Raw genomic sequence first — 20494 nt, 5'->3', positions numbered from 1 at the left:
TCAGAGTAGCTAAAAAGATGATTATGATAATGTGTAAATGGCCTGACAAAGCCTCTCACCTGTGTTCCTTGAAATTCCAATATATGCCCTCTGAACATGGCTGCAGATCCTAACAAAGATTGAGAGAAAATGGGTCCCTAGGACCTTGAGTTAAGATATTGCTGGGTAAATTCATTCTAAACCCTTGGGGCCATGCTAAGGACCAAACACACCATTACCATTGTTAGGAACTGCAGCCAAACCATTGCTAGTGATGAAAGCTTTTCCTCTGGCATCTTTTTCTCCTATGCCCCAAAGATTCTCATTAAAATCAGTTTTTTGGTTGGTCTTCATCCAAAATATATCCAAGATTTTTTTTCCCATTTAGCGTTATACAGACCATAGTATCCTCTGGTTCCTCTAATGATGATAAGAACTTCTTGTATTTATATGACGCCTTGGAGTTTACAAAGCGGTCATCAAGCTGATCTTCACAACCTTTCTGTGCTCTAGTGAGGACAAGTCTTATGTCCATTTCTCATTGGAGGAAACTGGGGCAGAGGCTGGTTAAATAACATGTCCAAGGTCAATGGCTCACAGACAGCCAATATGAAACCTAACACGTGTGTTCTGCTTCTAGGTGTCTTCCATGACTCCAAGTGCTTAGATGGGCCTGTGCTCAAAAAGATTTATGCATATATAATGTCCTAGAACTCATCTTGCTCAGAATCAATGTGGTCACTAAATCCATATCCTATTTCTGATTCCCTAGAGATAATATAAAGCCTAAAAATTCTTTTTCTGCATCAAAAAAAATCTAAATCCCAGAGTTCCCTGGTAGCATAGCAGTGGAGCATTTGTCATTGTCATTGCTGTGGCCTGGGTTCAATCCCTGACCCGGGAACTTCCATATGCCTGTGCACGACCCCCCCCCCCCAAAAAAAATCTAAATCTGTATGAGATAAGATATTGTCTAATAATATAAAATACCTCATAATACAACAGTTGCCACCCAGGAAATAGTATTAAAATAAGTTAACTCTAAAGGTGAATTGTAAGACATTATAAATCAGTGAATGATTTGTTAACTCTGGATGAATGTTTATTCTTCTCACTTGACTTCACGGTTGCCCTAAAGGGCATTTATATTTATATTTTGTTTGTAAATGATGACAATCATCCCAAACTAGCTTAAGTTTAGAATAGGAAGATTTATATAGGTTAGTTAATTAAATTATTAACTAAAGAGTTTTCTGGCCTAGCTAGGTCCAGAGCTCAAACACAGTCACCAAGCCTTAGCTTGTCATCTATACAGTCTCTTGATTATGCTTTGCTCTAAGCCAGCTTCATCCTCAAGCAAATCCCAGGAAGTGACTCTGGAAGGTCAGAACTTAAAACAGTTTAGCACCTGCAGAGGAAAAACAGCTTTTCATGCCCCGACTAAGCTTTCATTGGCCTGATGTGGTCATGTGCTCATCCCTGAACCAATCACTGCAGCTAAGGAGGTACTGATTGGCCAGGACCACCTGTTCTACCCATTCTGCCTCCAGCTAGAGGCACAATTAGCATTGGACACGCTAAATGGGCTGGTAGTGGAAAAGAGGGTGGTTCCCCAAGGAAAATCAGGCTCTAGTTACCAGAGGGAGATGAATGCTCTACATATGGACATAAAATGTGTCCCACAGATATTATCATCATCTCCAGTTTAAGATAAAACTGAGTCCAGCACAGTTAACTGACCTGCCCAAGATCACACAGATAGAAAATAACAGATCTAAGGATAAAAATCTAAGTCTTTATAGCTACAAAACTTGTTTCCTCTCTGCTCCACCATAAGGCTTTTGCGTCGCTGTTCATCAAGAATATGGAATTTAGACTCTATGATCCTTCCTTCACAACCACATCACATTAAAAATGGTCACTAGTCCCCAGGAATTGTGCTTCACCTCATAAAATCTTTCTCCAACCTCACATCTTCACTCAGGGAGTCATTGCTCCCTCATGAGAGCCTTCCTGACCACCCAGCTAGACCAAATCCCCAGGCTCTTACAGTACCATACATCTCTTTTTAATACTTAGCATCATTAAAGTTACACATTTCTCAGATAATGTGATTAATATCTACCTCCCGCTAGACGTGAGGCCAGAAACCATAGCTGGTTTTGTACCTCTTTATATTCCCAGCCACAAAGTATTTGTTGAATGAATGCATGGATGAATCTTCCATAAATTAAGAATTCTTTTCTAAGATGTCTGTATGTGAGCTTTGGACAAGGGTTAGGGACCAGGGTTCAATAAAAATAACAGCTGAGTCATTCTCAAAGAACAATTGTAAAAGCAAGGAAGGAGGACTTAGACAAAATGTTTTTTGTGGGGTTTTTTGTCTTTTGTCTTTGTTTTAGGGCCACACCTGTGGCATATGGAGGTTCCCAGGCTAGGGGTCTAATCGGAGCTGTTGCTGCTGACCTACGCCAGAGCCACAGCAACACCAGATTTGAGCCACGTCTGTGACCTACACCACAGCTCACGGCAATGCTGGATCCTTAACCCACTGAGCGAGGCTAGGGATGGAACCCGCAACCTCGTGGTCCATTTCCACTGTGCCAAGAAGGGAACTCCAAAATGTATTTATTATTGTGTATCCAAGTGTTTTAGTCTTTCAGGCGTGGTGGGAGGAAGAAGAGGGGCAAATTAGGGACAAGAAAGGACCGTCCCCTTATCTCATACCCCAACTCTAAATATATTGAAACTCAAGGCAACTTTAAAGTTTCAAGATAGTTCCTGTTTGTTAAAACTGCTGTTCTCAAATTTCAGTATGCACTAAGAAATATTTGAGACAATTACAGAAAATACATATTCCTGAAGCCCACCTGGACCTGAGTTTCTGATTCAGTTGGTCTGACTTAATGAATGTGCATTTGTATAACCTCATCCCCCCTTTACATACACATACTCTATGGAAGATGGCCTCAGTCCACTCTTTAGGAAACATTCTTTCAAGCCTTTTCCTAGTTTATATTAGTGTTTGGAAATGAGCTGAGGGGTTCCTTGTGTATCTGAGATCCAGCCACCTTTGAAAAAAAAAAAATCCTCAAAGATTGTCCCCTCTGGAGTTCCCGTTGTGGCGCAGCAAAAACAAATCCAACTAGGAACCATGAGGTTGCGGGTTTGATCCCTGGCTTCACTCAGTGGGTTAAGGATCCGGCATTGCCATGAGCTGAAGTGTAGGTTGCAGACACGGCTCAGATCTGGCATTGCTGTGGCTCTGGCGTAGGTCAGCAGCTACAGCTCCAATTAGACCCCTAGCCTGGGAGCCTCCATATGCCACGGGTATGGCCCTAAAAAGGACAAAAGACAAAAAAAAAAAAGATTGTACCTTCAGAAGTCCCAACATTCCATCTCACAATTCCAGGAGAAGATACTAAGCAGCTGAAAATCCCAAAACTGTGAAAATTGGACTCTCGTAAGCTTTTCTCTCCAGAGTGCACTTTCAGGCATCTGCTGGTCATTGAGATCAATGGATTCATTGAGATCACTAGATCTTTCTATTCCAGCCTCTCTTCCAGCATGCTTTCAAGGCTCTTCTATGCCATTATTACAACAGTACTTGCTATCTCATTAACTTTTCACCAAAATACCATTTAAATAGAACTATCCTGTGGCAGAGAAACATGCATTTCTTTGGGGGTAGCTTTCAGTGATTGATGCCTTATGGAAGCTCAAAAAAAAAAAAATGTCAGCAAGCTCTCAAACACTTCAAGTGCTCTAGAAAATCCAACCTTGAAGTAACTAAAAATATTCCAAAATAAATCATTTCTTCTCATCTCATTTTTTCCCCTAAAGTAAGTTAACAAATTCTAAATTTAAATGGTCCTAATAAACCCAAGTTTCTTTGAGCCCCAACTTGTCCAGAACAACTTCAACAATATTACCAGAAGGGGGCAGCAGCCTACAGCACTCCATGAAGCAAGGACCTGAAATAGAAAAGGAAAAATCCAAAAGCCCCAAGCGTGTAGTAATAGTAAATGCCTGAATCTTGAAATAACACCCTTCTGTTGTGATATTTTTCTGATCTCGAGTGAGTGTCTGAAACTCTCTGTTTGGCTAATCATCACATTAACAAACTATATCATCTCTGTATTGCCAGAGAGGTTAAAAAAAAAAAAATCATTGCGTAGCTGTAGAAATATCTGTGTTCACTGTCATGCCATGTAATCTGGGGGGTCAGCTGTCCAGGGGAGTAAAGTAAATCTTGGAGAAAGAAAACTTCTTAATTGGATTATACACACTTAACTTTCTAGAACCAGTCAGATTCAAGTAGTGAATGCCCATTACATGGTAGTATTACTTATGGCAAGGAGAATATAACCATGACATATAACTCTATAACTCTCTTGGCATGCCTTCAAAGGATTTAAAATCTAGTAGCCAAATACACCTACTCAGCTATTTTATTTTAGAATGTTAGTGCCAAATGCAAGGAAACTGCTTATATAAATGCATATATTGAATATTTGCTAGGTGATTGTCACACACAGTGTGATAAGCCCATCAACACTCTATTAATCCTCCAGCCACAGTGAGACACAGGTAAAATATAGATGAGGACTCTGAGGTACATAGATGACAGCTTATGAGGGCTGGGATTGGGACCTGCGCCTATGTGACACCCTGCCTCCAAAACTTGCACTCTTCATCCTTTTTAGAAGATGTTACTGGTCATTCTACTTAGCACAAAGAATACTACATATCCACATATGATGATACTCTTAGTGGCTTTATGTTTCCCTTGAAGCCCATCAAGACCTTGTAATATAAGTTACTGATCTACAAATTGTGTACATGAGGAAGAAACCCAAGTTGGGCAGAAAGTTTTCATGAGGACCAACAGAGGGCAGCAACAGATAAACCAACCAGTAAAACATTCTCCCACATACTCCCTTTATCTCGCTACTGGGACCTGCAGGCCCAGGACTGTGTAGAAAATGTGCGCAGGGTTTGAGAGAGACAGTTTCTTACCATTAAAAAAAAAGAAAAAGAAAAAAACCTGACCCCTGGAGAAGGAGATAAAAAAAAAAATCCCCTGCAGGGATCAAAGTTCACTCAGTAAATGTCTCTTTTAATAAAAGGAGCTAAGAGATGAGGGATGTGGCACTCCTTTGCCAAGACATGTGACATCCGTGGATGGTAAATATGCCCCTAAGCTTTTAGCTCAAAGCTGGAAGGATGCTTGCTCTCCCCAGGTCTCCTTGCAGACAAGCCAGAAGTAGAAAAGCCAAGTATCCACCCTGGGTCTGGCCGCACCACAGCGACAGGGTCCTGAAGGCCGGCCTGCAGCTGCCTAGCACTGGCATGGGTGGGTACCCATGTAGGCCGTGAGGGTTGCACCAGTGACAACGGCCACGCCATCTGGGGCTGAGGGTAGCTCTACCATGACTGGCACCTAGAGATCAAGCACTCATTGCTTGTGACGGCATATCACTCCTGCGCTTGTCTGGAGCAGAGACTTTGCAAAACCACAAAAATCACTCCTTCAGTGGGAAGGGGGGCAAGGAGTGAGAGGTGCAGCTCCGCGCCGAGAATTGGCCTGCAAGTGGTAAAATACTAAAGGAAAAGGGGAGCACAAATAAATAAAAGTCTAGTCCCTGACTTGTGTCTGAAAGACCTGGGTTGTGTCTGAGAGCTTGATGGTTTCAGCCAAGTCATATTAGGCAGAACCTATAACATTGCTGCTTGGCAGCAAGTTTTGACCTACAAACCTGACAATTTTGTGTAGCTTAACCCAATAAAACAGCAGCAGTAATGATAGCAGCGACCTTTTATCAAGTACCCCCTAAGCATCAGGAAAAGATTCTAAACACATTCCACATGTGCACTCAATCCATCCACATAGTAGGCCAGTAAAAAGATAGGTTCTCAGATATATCCATCTACAGATGAGGTAACAGGACCAGAGAAGCTATGGAACTTGCTCCAAGCCACACAGTCAGGGTATGGAGAAACTTAATTTGAAGCTCGCTCCTGAGTGCAGGGCCTCAGGGGAAAAGTCAGGTTTGAATGGGGAGGGTTTTTTCCCAAGGTAAGTGGGCTCTAGAGAACCAACCTCACAATCAATATTTTTCCTTTTCAGGTGAGTCAGTACACGTTTGCCATGTGCAGTTACCGGGAGAAAAAAGCAGAGCCTCAGGAACTTCTACAACTGGATGGCTACACTGTGGATTACACAGACCCCCAGCCAGGTAGCTGCTCACCTGTTAAGCCATGAACCCACGTAACTCCCTGCTTCCCAAGTGAACAGTCAACTAGCATTTGCTGGGTACTTCCAACATGTTGGACACTAAGCCAAGTTACTAGGGTTTCGTAGCTGACCACGACAGCCACAGCCTCCCATCTTATGTAGCTTCCGTCCTGGTTAAGTAAATGCCGTTCTAATCAAGGGCTTTGATTTGACTCAGGGGATCCTCATAAAACCAAAATGAAAACATAATACAATTTCCTTTTCTGTAGCTGTGCCCACATCAAATATATATTCCACCCTAGAATGTTAAAAAGGAATTCCTGAAAAAGAAGTCCTGCATATACACTAAGGACCTGTGTGTGTGTGTGTGTGTGTATCTTGTTCTCCAGTGGTATGTGGGCTTGGCAAGTATTGCCAAATCTCTGTGTCCAAGTAAACCTGCCCTATACATCCACATGTGCTAACTACAGTTCAAAGTGAGCTGATGATACTTGAAAGTCTTCCCTAAATGCTTTTTTTTCTTAAAAAGACACCAACCCACAGTGTAGACATCCAAGCTCCTCAGCCTTATGTAACTAAGAGAACCACACAAATGCTAGTATTTCTCATAAGTTCTATATTGCATAAGTTCTACATCCTGCCCCCTCACACTTCTCCCCCCACCCATTTTATCTTTTCCCCAGAAAAAAAATGAATAGAAATCCGCCTCAAGGAACCTTCAAAATGGGGGGGGGGTGCGAAATCATTTCAGCATATTAATGAGCAACAGGCACCAGCAGCCCTCTCCCAGAGAAGTTTATTTTTATGCCAAATCTGCACAAGGAAAGCATTTCCAACCATACTGCATTATTTGGCCCAAAACCTTTTTTTCTACTCCCATATTGCTCTTCCACATGCAACAAAATACACATAAAAGAAAAACAGTTTGAGAGAAGATGGGGGTATTAACCTGGAAAGGTGTGGCAGGGAAGGCCTTTGACCCAGCCCACTTAGGAAAAATAGCATCTCAGTGGGATTCAGAATCCCAGCCCTGAGGGCCTTGGACCAGGTCCACCCCCCAGCCCCCCACCCCCACCTCCAGACTTCCATATATAATTAGCATCCTGCAGGAGAGGTACAGAGCTGACCAGGTAAGACTTAAAGGCTCTGCCCTGAAATCCCTGCTAATGAATAGAACGTATGATGAGTTTGAAACAATTTCATGCAACAGCTCATAGAAAGGATGTGGCTCCTGCATTAAGAAACCAGCCCTCATGTCCTTTCGTGATGGTTTGTGTTCTTCTCAAATCATCGAGTTCCCTTCAAAGAAATAGAATCCCTCTTTCCTAAGACCTCCATTTGAAAGTGGGAGGCCGTGGAGTTCCCTAGTGGCTCAGTGAGTTAAGCATCCAGTGTTGTCACTCCTGCGGTGCATGTTCATTCCTGGCCCCGGAACTTCTTCGGCATGTCATGGGCATGGCAAATAAATACACTGGGAGACTAAAGGACTAATATGAGAAGGAAGAACAGCACCATCGTATGACTAACTGCTTTTAAGGCAGTTCAGTATTATGTGATTGCATTGGATTTTATCACAATTCACGAAGTAAATGACACCAGGATTGTCATCTCATTCTGCCAAGGAAGAAAAAGAGCTAGGACTTGGGGTCTAAGCCTCTGGCACTTGCAGTAAAACATAGCTATGTGTACAGCTATAGCAAACCTAGAATTGTTATTTTATCATATAAAAGCAGAATTCTCTTCCTTTAGAAAGGAGAAGAGCAGGAGCCTGGAGAAAGCTCTTCTGTCTACAAGCAAAGGAGTAACTGACCATATATATTACAAATACTTCTCTTCTTTTTCACATTGATCCCATGGGATATAATTTATAAATTCCTTTACCAGGGGTGCAAATTGAAAGTAAATTGATTATGTTCTTGAAAATAATAAGCAGCTTCTTCTCTGTCTTTCCATGTGCCAAGACCTAGTTATTTTCTTAGCAATGATTCAATGAAAAGGGAGATTTAAAGATTCCCAATTGTCATGAAAAAAGTCCAACCTGGAATTTCCTAAGAAGTGCTTGTTAAAAGTAGTAGTTCCTGGACCCCAAACCTAACCAAGAACCAGAAGGGAGAGGGCAGAATCCTTTAAATAAGTATGTTAGGGGAGTCTTATATACAATAAAGTTTGTCCACTGGAGGTGGAGGTAATGTACAATTTAGCCAGTGTCCTCAGAGATTTGAGGATTCTCCCCAATGTTCCATGAACAGTGAGTGTGCAAATGAAACAGGATTTATGAGTCCATCTGGCCCCTCCTCATCTTCGCTTGTTCCTGGTTGTCAATAGAACCAACTGATGGAGATGTTTATGGGGCAGGTAGCCTTGTAACATGGATGTCCTTGCTTTTGTATCAACCTGAGATCCAGTCATCATCCAGACACAAGCATTTGCTCTAAATCAGTTCTGCCTGTTTAGGGTCCTTCAAAGATTTATTTGAAGAATTGGTAAATAACTGTAAGTAAGTTTTACATTCAGTCCCTCAATCATACGCTAACAATGAAAGTGCTTCACTTGACCTTTCCCTGAATACTGTATGAAGGGGATACGACAGTCTCTTAATTCCTATTAGGTTGAATAATTAAGTCTTCAAATAAGAGGGTAGTCATTCAGAATAATTCAGTGGCACAATTTACTAAACGATTAAATTAAAAGTCTTTGATAACTTTACATCACAAGTAGACTGTGTCCTTTTGTGTTGTTGGAACAGCAATCCCTGGTCAGGGAGCTGGCCAACATTCCTTGCTTGGTCTACCTCCAGCCCTTCCTAGACGTGTCCTCTAATTCTTGACAGGTCAGTACTATGGGGTATTCCATGCAGAGCCCAGGCACAGTCACACATTGCATTTTGCAGATTGCATTCCCAGAAATTGCTGCCTTACCTTGGAGCACATGTTGATGTTCATATTGCTTTCCCCTTTGGTTTTCTTTCACCTGGTTGCTCTGCTCTCTCCTGGTTCTTGTTGAAGTGTCTTTGGTTTCCACTGCTTTCTGAAAAAGTTCTATTGCTCTCTGCTGCTGTCATTATCATTGTTGCTTCAGGTATTTCTCTTTGGCCCACTCACTCCACGATTCACCTTGACCATGTTAATAACTAATCCTCGGAGAGTGGTTACTAGGCACCAAGTGTGCTATCCAGGCTCTGCAGGAGTCCAGTACTGGTTCTTATCATCAGCTCTGGAGTTAAAACAGCTGGGGTTACAGCCCCACTTTGTGTTCATGAGCTAGTTTTCACCTTCTCTGTGATTCAATTTCCTCATTGATACAATGAGAATGATACTCCTTACTTCATGGGACAGTTGAATGGATTAAACACAAATCTGAAAACTTCATAGCATCTTTCCATCTCCACCTCTCTACTTCCTGGGGCAACCCCATGAACTGACTTTCTGGTAGTAGCTCCAAGAAAACAGTGTCACTGTTCCCAGCTGCAGGCCCTGGCAGAGGGGAGGTGGTGGGGCAATGACACCTAGCCTAGAGTTCACCTATAGTGTCATAGTAGCTTATCCCAAAGTTTCCCATGAGACTGGACTACAGAAGCTCTGCTGACCCCACTCTTTTAACTCCCTGGGGCCCATTTTTCAGGGCTTAAAGCATCCCTCACAGCTCTTCTTCCTGTCTCACCTTGCAGAATTTTCCTTCTTATGATGCCATCCATTCATTTCATCAGGTTTTTCCAGCTTGCTAACTGTACATCATCCTACCCAAATCACACATTTTAAAATGATCCATAAGAAATGAGTCAAACCTTCATAATCATAACCACCAAAAAGTTTTTATTAAAAATGCTGGGAGTTCCCATTATGGCTCAGTGGTTGACAAATCCGACTAGTATCCATGAGGATGCAGGTTTGATCCCTAACCTTGCTCAGTGGGATAAGGATTCTGCATTGCCGTGAGCTGTGGTGTAGGTCGCAGATGCGGCTTGAATCCTGTGTTGCTGTGGTTGTGGTGTAGGTCGCCAGCTACAGCTCTGATTGGACCCCTAGCCTGGGAACCTCCATATGCCATGAGTGCAGCCCTAAAAATACAAAAAAATATATATATATATATTTTTTAAATGCTGTACCACTAGTTGCTTCATATAAAGAAATAGCTATTTATTGTTCTAGAAGCCCTGACAATTCTAACTGCAAAACTACCAACATATAATCACTCTCATGTAACAGACATTTGAGTTAATATTATCGGCACAATGGAGAAGTCATAACATCACCAGAAATCTTCTCCAATGTAAATGTCAAAGAGGTTAGTGACTGAGCCTTGTTGGAAATTTAGGGATGCTAATCATTCCCCTTATTGTCTTCTCATGTTTAAAATGATAATGGGGAAGGGGAAAATGATGAGGAACTTGGTAAAAATATTGAAGTCTTATTTATGGATAGAGAGTCCCAGAAGACCCCAAATGCAGGCTTTTGGGTTATGTTGACAGACACAGTATAACTCTGGCTTAAGCCCAAAAAGAGCCTCCTCCTACTTCTGAGTTTTAACTTTGAAAACTGCCTATGGGACAAGATGGCTCTATAGAGCAGTCACTCATCCATCAACTATTTGCTGAGCACCTACTCCATGCCACGCACTCTTCTAGGTTCTAGGGATGCAGTAGTGAACAAAAAAGACAAAAATTCCCTATCTTTAGAAGTAAAATAAATTATATAATTTGTTAGATGTGGTAAGGGCTATGATGCAAGAGAGGTAAGTAGGAGATGCAGAGGTCAGGGAAGGCCTGAGTAAGCATGTGACATCTGAGCAGAGAAATGAAGGAGGAGAGAATGTGACTCATGCAGCCGTCTGGAGGAAGAGGTCCAGATACAAGAAATAGCAAGTGCAAATGTCCTGAGGTAAGAACACAGCTGGAGTATTGAAGGAAGAGCAAGAGGCCAGCATGACCATCATTAATGATCATATATACAGTTGCACATGAGAGAGAGAGTGGTAGGAGAGGTGGATAGAAGTAGTGGAGGGTCAATTCATGTGAGGCCTTGCAGGCCTTGTCAGAACCTAGACTTTTCCTCTGAGTATAATGCAGAGCTACTGAGAGGTTTTGAGCAGAGGAGTGGCATGACCTGACTCTTGTGCTAAAACAATTGCTCTGGCTCCCATCTTGAGAATCAGCTATGGAGAGTGAAGATTGAGACAGATAGATCAAATAGTAGCTTATTTAAAACAATCCAGAGGAGAGATGAGCATGCCTGAATTCAAGGTGGCAGCACTGGAGAAAGAAGAAGGGACATTCTGTTATAACATCCTGAAAGTAGAGCCTTCAGAATGTCATTGGAATGGGCAATGAGAGAAAATAAGGAATCAAAAAGGACCCCAGGGTTGTTGACTTGAGCACTCAGAGAAATGAGCTCAGCTTTACAGAGATGGAGAGGAGGTCTGGGAGAAAGACCGGGAGTTTAGTGTTAGATGGGATAAGTTTGGGGTGTCTGTTATATATCCACATGGAGAAGTCAAGAGAACCACTGGATGTTCAGATCCGATGTTCAGGGTAGAGCTAGAAGTGTAGGGACCATGAGCATATTCATGGTATTTGAGTGGATGACAAACCTAGGGGACTGGGTATAGATGAAGAAGAGAAGAGGTCCAAGGGCAGAAGACCAGATGCTCCCACATTTAAAGATCAGGATAAAGAGGTGGAAGAGGAGGAACCAGCAACCAAAAGTAAGAAGCAGCAGCCATGGGAGGGAGAGAAAATCAGATGACCTGAAGCCAAGTGGAGAAAGCTTTTCAAAGAAAATGGAGTGAGGTGATGGATGGAATAAAATGGGACCTTTGAATTGATCACTGGATTCAGCAGTGAGAAAGTCAGTGATCTGGACAGGTTTCAGTGGGGCAGCAGCCCGACTGGAGAGACTTTACTTTTTTATTTTTATTTTTTGTCCTTTTTTTTGCCTTTTCTTGAGCTACTCCCACGGCATATGGAGGCTCCCAGGCTAGGGGTCTAATCGGAGCTGCAGCCACCAGCCTACACCAGAGCCACAGCAACGCCAGATCCAAGCTGCATCTGCGACCTACACCACAGCTCACAGCAACGCCAGATCCTTAACCCACTGAGCAAGGCCAGAGATCAAACCCGCAACCTCATGGTTCCTAGTCGGATTCATTAACCACTGCACAACGACGGGAACTCCCCAGACTGGAGAGACTTTAAAGCAGAATAATAAAACTTACTATTTGAAGCATGGTCCTCCAGCCAGCACCATCAGCATCATCTGGGAGCTTGTTAGCAATGCAAGATCTCAGTTTCCAGCCCTAGTTATACTTAATCGGAAGCTGCATTTTAACAAGATGCCCAGAGGATCCACGTGTGCACTAAAATTTGAGAAGACTTGCTAGAGATCTCCCTTGCATTATAAAGAGAAGAACAAGAGGGCGATTTTGTACTGAAGGGAGAGATGGGGTCAGGAGATGTTGTTGTTTGGTTTGGTTTGTTTGTCTTTAAAGATGAGAAAAATAATAGTATGATTTATAGACAGATGTTTACCCAGCCAGTAGGCTACTCAATTGACAGCTCTGTCCCCAACCAAAAGAAGATGGCAGGAGACAAGAGCCAGGTTTCAAAATGCCTGTTGGACATCAAGGCCCTACTTTGTAGCCAAGTGGGTATCTGACTTCCCATCCTATAATCAAATATGTTGCTACTCCTCCTTTTTTCACCCCAAGGGAAAGCACAGAAACAGCCTTTCGCAGAGCTTAGTCCTGCCAAGAACCTTGCAGCTCAACTTAGTAATTTTTCCTCCCTTTTAACCCAGGTTTGGAGGGTGGCCGAGCTTTCTTCAATGCAGTCAAAGAAGGAGACACCGTGATATTTGCAAGTGATGATGAGCAAGATAGAATTCTCTGGGTCCAGGCTATGTATCGGGCTACCGGGCAGTCACACAAGCCTGTGCCCCCAACCCAAGTCCAAAAACTCAACGCCAAGGGAGGGAACGTGCCTCAGCTGGATGCTCCCATCTCCCAATTTTGTAAGTAAATACGCTATTTTTTAAAAATAGCTCTGTAAAGTCAATCTTTTAAAGTTGAATTAGAAAAAAATCTAGTTGCTTTAAGATTAAGGATTCACAAAATCATGTTTGCTGGAAAAAAATAGTGAATTCAGAGGGGAAACTTTGGGACAAAAATGTTAGATAAAAGTAATTTTAAAGTGCAATACTTGACATTTTCCCCCAAGGACTAAACAAAGTAAAATATCTTTTAGGTGCATTTTTAGCTCTTTGTTTTGGTGAAAGTTTGAAATTCACAGCCAAACATGTATTTGTTTGAGTCCGTCAAATATAGTAGATTATGTATATTCTTGCATCATTTCCTCCTATTAAAAGTAATTTTAAAATAGGGCTTGATTTGAAATAAATTTAAATCTGCAACTTAGAACCATTTAAAAATAAATGATGACATTATCACATGCAGTGGGGGAAAAAACAAAACAAAACAAAACACAGTACCTAAAATCCTATTCTGAGCTAAAATACCAGAACCCAAAAATGAAACTGTCTCCTTAAACAGCTCCAGTTCATATTCTAGTCTCTTTCCATCTTACCTCAGCATCTGTTTTAAGTTCTTACCCCTTTGCCATGCCTACTCGTTACCTAGGTTGGATCTTGTGACACTTCAGATAAACAAGGTAAAATGAAAGACAGCATACACTGGAGATGCTTATTGAAACACAGAAAATGGAAACATAATAGCACCAAATGAAACAATTCATTTTAGTCATAAACGTTAACCCTAAGGAGAGATATTTGCCTTACCCTGAATAACAGGTCAGTTAGAGATAGGTCAAGTATACATTTTTAGCAGTAATCATGGTAGGTCCTTACTTTAGCATGGAACTCACTCATTCACTGTTGTTCACTGAGCACCTGTCTAGGTGATGACACATAGCGATGGGGAAGGCAGATGAGGTCCCTGCTCTCAGGATACCTACATCCCAGTGGGGAAGTCCAGACAGCAAACAAGTGAAAAAATAAGTCAGATAATTTCAGACATTGAAAAATACCATAAAGAATGCCTTGCAATGGTGATTGAGTGGGGAGAGGGCACATAAGACAAATGATTTGAGCTTAGGCCCAAAAGAAAGGGAGTTAACCCCACAAATATCTACAGAAAGGCAATTACAGCAGAAGGGAAAACAAGTGTGCAAGTCCCACATCAGAAACTTGACCTTAAACATAGTCTCTCCTCTGTTGCTCTTAAACAAAATGTGGATCAAATAATTTAGTAGCTACAGCAACTAAACAGAATTCTCTTTTCAATGAATTCTACTGCCATGTCTGTTTCTGTCTAATAAGACTATGTTCTTAAACAAATACTATCCATCAGGTGCTCCCAGGAATTCCTGTCCAGTACTGATGTTTTTTTAAAGAAAGATGCATTCCCTGTGGAACATTGTAAATAATCACACAATCTCATGGAAAGAATAAGGAAGAAGTTGAGGATGCACAGCTCTTCTGACTATAACCACCACCAAGTTCCCTACTCTCTTCTATCTTTCTCTGTTTTTATTTGTGGCACTTGCATATATTTGAGAGCAAAAAAGAAAGAAAGCAGCATTTCTTTTTAAATGTTTTAGTCATTAGTTGAGATGAAATAGACCCAATATATTTTTTTTTTGAAAAACCTCTGCAATGGAATCTCTTCTTTCACCTTGCCTGAAGGTCTCCTTTTTGATAAATTTGACACAACACATTCTGTTATATCCCTCTGAGTTGGAATTATCTATGTATCAGGGGAAATATGCCTAATTTTAACCACCATCCAAATCAACTTCATAAAGTGTGTATCTCAGGTGATATTTGGAAAATCCCAGTCTTATTTCCAAATACTCCATTTCTTCTGAAGTCATTTCACCTTACATTCAGTGTCTCTGTTCTATCATCTGCCAGGTTAAGAAATTACTACTTGGGTCATGATTATCCCCACTTTTTTCTCTCTAGTGTAGGAAAGTGGACAGCCTTTCAGGGGTAAAATTAATTGAAGACCAGATACTTTTCAAAAAAAAAAAAAAGAGATTACTGACGGAGGCTGCTGAAGAGATCTATTGATGTATGTCTCTACATGGATATATACAAGGGCTCTGGATATAGAATTCCCTCTGTGGGTTGGATTCATTTAGAAATGAAATTAGAATCTAGTCACTAGGCATGAGCAAGAAGATTCAATAGAGTACATAGAAACTTGATGTATTTCGCCATACTAGTTGACAGAGGGAACTTATATTAAATGGGGCATCCAAAGCAAATTCATAAAGGTTGAAATTTGATTTGAGGCTGGGAGAATTAATCCCTAGGGAGCATGTGAGGTAGGCTGAGAGGTGAATGAGGAGGTCAGATAATTCATGGTTCTTGGATTTATCTCCAGAGAATAAAGAATGCCTTGCAATGAATGAATGAATATGACTCCAAGGTTCTGTAAGAATGAGGTCATCACTTTTAGCCCTGAAGATTGTGCCCTGCAGGAAGCACTTTTCCCATAGACGAAAATGAGAATGGTGCCTATTGAGTTGTACAGTGCCCTCTGTACAGTTGTACACCATGACCCTGTAGTAAATAACAATCTTTTCCTAGAGTTTCAATCTAATAGCGTTAAACTCAATAATCCCATAGTTACTTTACTATCTCTGAAGCAGAAATCTCACCTGCTCCAGAGTCTATCCATTGCTAGGTGAGGCACTTAATAAAATCTGCAGCCAGAGTACCAGAAAGTGAGGCTCTGTGCCCATAATTTAGAAACCAGCACCAGAATCAGTCGGGATTTAATCAACTCAACCTTCTCCATGTGATCATTCACAGTTAGGGGTATATAAAACCCATGAGAAAGATCCAAAAAGGAACCAAGAATTTTACATTCTGTGGTGTCACTGATTAGTTATGCAAAACAACCAAAAAATGGCTGGGAGGTAGAGGGGGTGCATATCATCATTTTCAGTGGAGTCTGCCACAGAATGGTGGTTATGTCAACAATTACTTCAGTGCTGCCTTTAAACTGCTAAATTCAAACTGTCTCTCTTGAACAGATCAGGTCTTGTATAACTCAGTCAGACTCACACTGTTTATTCATTCTTAGGGTAACCAGTTCATCCAGTTGCCTAATATTTTCCTCATTTTATTTTATTTTTGGCCACCCTGTGACATGTGTCAGTTCCTGGGCCAGGGATTAAACTTATGCCACAGCAGTGACCCAAGCCACTGCAGTGACCGTGCCAGAGCCCCAACCTACTGCACCACAGGAGAACTCCAGAATTGCCTCAACTGAGCAATTAAAGTCCTGTGTCATGGAACCCTTTAGTCCTGGGCAAACTGGGACCAGTTGGTCACCTGGTACTACAAAACAAGGTTATAGAAACATGAGAAACAATCACGGCATAGTAATAGACAGCAAACTTTGAGCCTTCACTGCCATTTGATTCTCAGTCTATCCATAGATTTATTTTAATTTTAACATCACAAACATTAAGTCAGTCACAGGTTCTCTAACAAAAAGAGTAAAAACAATCAAGTATTGCATTTTAAAAAGATGTCCTTGAGCTCTAAACGGTAAGGGTCATTGTTAAATACTTAATTCTGTACACATCTCATCAAATCCCTGTTTTTGAGTATTTGCTCAAAGTATTTGCCATTCTTGCAAATGAAGGATTTTTAAGGGCAACTTTTCAATGAGGTAACTTTGTAATCACTTTGTTAATATTTACATTGCAAAGGGGAGCTACAGAAAAATGGGAGAGATTTTTTTGTATAGAGAAAAATAAACACTCCAGTCTTGTCATGTCGCTGTCTGTTCAAGGGAAACTTGAGAATGGAACATTTTACAGTTTGGAATACTTGGAACTAATTGTGAGTTTATTTGGTTATTCCTAAATTCAGTCTAACAGACTTCTGGGTACAGTTTTTACTTTTTGCAATTTCAAAATGAAAGACACGTCTAGAAAGAGTGGAGTGGAGTATTTGTATAAAATTGGAAAAACTAAAAAAAAAAATAGATCCTGCTATTCATTAGTTTGTATGTGACTCTACAATGATTTGGGGAGGGTTCCACCAAACTTTAAAACTTTTTTGTTCTTTTGTGGGTTTTTTGGTGTATGTTGTTGTTGATTTAATTTTTTTCCTTTTCTTATTTTTGGTTAAAACTTGAAAAAAAAATAAGTCAGTGCCTAACTATACAACTTTTTAAAACAAATACTTGCAACCTTCCAATTTTTAAGGCATTGTTGCTTACGTTGGAAATGACGTTCAAATCTATAGTTGAGTGTTGCCATAATTTTTTACGCCAAGTGGCCTCTCATTGAATCACCTGATCCCTGTCCAATCTGTGTTAGAGGAACAGTAAAAATCAGTACTTCCGTTGTTCTCATTCAGAGTGGGAGGGGAGGGGGTATTTTAAGCCTTGCTATTTGGTCAATGGTTATTTGATATATCACTTGCAATGAGTCTCATATTAATGTCGATTTCTCAACTAATAACTATTCATCACATGATAGATCCCTAAAGTTGGATGTTTTTGAGAATTGTTCTAATTTTGCTACCACCTGAGCAGTCTTCAAAAGTTAGGGGGATCTTGGTTACTATTGGTTTGGGGGGCGGTTGATTTTGGTTTTTTTGTTTTGATTTGTTTCATTTAAGTTTTCTTGTTCAATCTTTGCTCGAACCCAAGAACTTTAGCTGCTAGGTTAGAACTCCTGTCTGCTTTCCTGAGCCTTGTTGCTAGTCTTTATGTTATTCTGGTTTGTTCCTTCTTACCCTGCTAACTTCTAGCTGGACTGAAGGGTAAGTGTTCCCCTATAGCTAGCACAGCTCAGATAATCAGACTAGATTATCTGACACCTGCAATGTGCTTTTTCCCTCTCCTCTGAAATCTTCCTCATGTCTAGACTTTGTAGTAAAACTTCTCATGTTATTTTCCTGACCTTAGGTTTGAAATGTAAGCTTCCATACCGAAACTAGGATGCATGTGATGTGTGCATAATTGCCTCCTCTCCTTGGCTTTCATATTGGCATCAAATGATCCTCTGAGTAAAGCCAGCCATCAACATCTCCTAATTTTTTTTAATTCCAAGAATATTAACATCACAACAAAATGGGCAAATAATGCCTTTGTTTTGTGGAATTCGCAGCTACCTGACTGCTTAATGCCTGAAAACAGATCATTTTGCACTCTGACGATGTGTTGTTGTTGTTTTGTCCTTTCCCATTCCAAAGGTTAGAATGGTCAGAGAACCAATGGTGTGGTAACCATGGATACCTTAACAATAGAAAGGTGGGGTAGGAAACCCAAAGATGTTAGCTGAGCAAGACTCCAAGAAATTACAGAACACAATTAATAAAGTAAATGCTTATTTGAACACGAAAGATTTCATTCTACCTGGCTTGAGGGTGTGCTCAAAGGCCAAATAGAGGATTCATTTTGAAAAGAGAGCTCTAATACATAGAACTACCATGCACAAAAACAGGAAATGAAGGACGCAATTGAATTCATGGAGCTGATTCACAAAAGCTTCAGATTCAGTCTCACCATGTCCTGGAGGGTTTTGACCTCTGGTCTCAAATATCTCTCTGCTGCTCTCCCAAGAACAATTACAACAATAACTTTTCTGACATCATTTGTATTTGCATTAATTTTTCTAAAAAACACCTGTAAGGGAAGAAAAGAAACTTTAAAACTCAGAAAAACTGTTCATTTATTAGTAAAAAAGAGTACACAGTTTCTTTATTCATAGAGGAAAAAGCTGTCCACCAAAAATGTGTTGCAAGAAGACTCGACATAAGAGGGAGCTAGAAAAATTGGTCAAGAGAGCAGGCAAATATGTACTTGAGTATTCTGAATGCTAACTTAGACGTCGTAGGTCACATCATTCCTCCTGACATTAAATAATAGTCCTTTCTTCTTTTTGTTTCTTTCTTTATTTTGCTTTCTTTACCTCTCTCTTTTTTTTTTCTTTTATTTGGCATAAACGTACCCCTGGCTAGCAGACAGATTTTTTTTTCACCACTTCAAGCAGATAATTAATTTAACTTTCCTTTCCTTTCCATGTCTGATGAGGCATTTTTAAAAGCTTACTAGAGAATGTGAACTTAGTGGGAATTTAGGATTTTGCTCTACTTCTTTTAAAGGATGAAAGAAAGAATGGATGAATAGATGACTGAATGAATTTCATTTTAGTGAATTTACCTGTATTTGCACAGCAACGCATTGCTCTCATAGTAGATGTCCAAATAGTCATTTGCCTTAATTCTTTTCTATAGTTTTGACTCATGAGATTTTTGCTATATCTTCTTATATTGTCAACTTGCAGTTGCTACATTGCATCAGAGAATTAATTCAGTATTAATTTGCATGACCCAAAACCACACTGTTAATCACTTTCCTTCTCACTGTAAAGTAAATGACTTTTTAAAAGGATAGACTCCCATAATCAGGTCCAAATTTTTCAAAGTACCTTGATAGGATCTCAGTAGACAACTACTTCAGACACATTTAACATACTATTCACTAATCATCTGAGTATTTTCATGACCTACAGTGATTTACAGTAAGATACATTATTAGTCAACTATAGAAAATTTATTTTTGATTATGTGGCAGGGACATAAAAACATCATCAGGTACTGTGTAAATTAATTGAAAATGTAATAACTACGGCAGGGAAAATTACAAAGCATTTATTTATTTGTTTTGAGATCATTGACAAAAATCTTTGATAAGATTTCCACTCAAGCATTTGTCTTAGGAAGAATTATAAAAATGAACATTGAAATAAACATCACATGTTTATCCCCTTGGGTATATTGCCAGAGATTTCTGCAAAATGCATTGTGGCCCTTGATAGCTTCTGAAGAAGCCATCCTCTCCTGGCCATGCAAGTTAGCTTGATTTAGTCAAAGGGACCATGAAAGAATTAAGTTGTTCCTCAAGGGCAGCAGGCAGGGGAGGACCAGTCTTTTGCTTGATGTGCAGAGCTCAGGCAGGGCACAACATCCCCTTGTTACTTGATCATGCCAAGAAAAACTCTTCTAGAAAAATCCGTAAACAGCCAGCTGCCATCAATCATTGTCATTTCTTTATTTCATGTCTTCTGATGAGGTTGACTACTGTCATTGTTCGTTATTGTCCAAACCATACATTCACTCTTGTACTGTCAAGCAGATATGACAAGCACACATTTTCCATATAAGAAAGATACAAAGTCACCTTTTAATTCGCAGTTTGAGTTCACAATGACTTTATAGTTGCATTCGCTAGTCTTTT

General features: G+C 40.5%; 1 protein-coding gene across 1 annotated transcript in view; it reads left to right on the top strand.

Moving 5' to 3' along the window:
* The window catches only part of CADPS (calcium dependent secretion activator), a 266034-nt gene that overhangs the window by 94940 nt on the left and 150600 nt on the right, over window positions 1–20494 (top strand). The window contains exons 7-8 of the mRNA XM_047778450.1: window positions 6110–6218; window positions 13009–13221. Coding sequence (XP_047634406.1) covers window positions 6110–6218; window positions 13009–13221 — 322 coding nt within the window. The remainder of the gene's footprint in view (window positions 1–6109; window positions 6219–13008; window positions 13222–20494) is intronic.

This window comes from Phacochoerus africanus, chromosome 1 (assembly GCF_016906955.1).
Source record: "Phacochoerus africanus isolate WHEZ1 chromosome 1, ROS_Pafr_v1, whole genome shotgun sequence".
Classification (NCBI taxonomy): Eukaryota; Metazoa; Chordata; class Mammalia; order Artiodactyla; family Suidae; genus Phacochoerus; species Phacochoerus africanus.
Note: the sequence above shows the minus strand (reverse complement) of the source record. Positions and strands in the feature narration are given on the sequence as shown.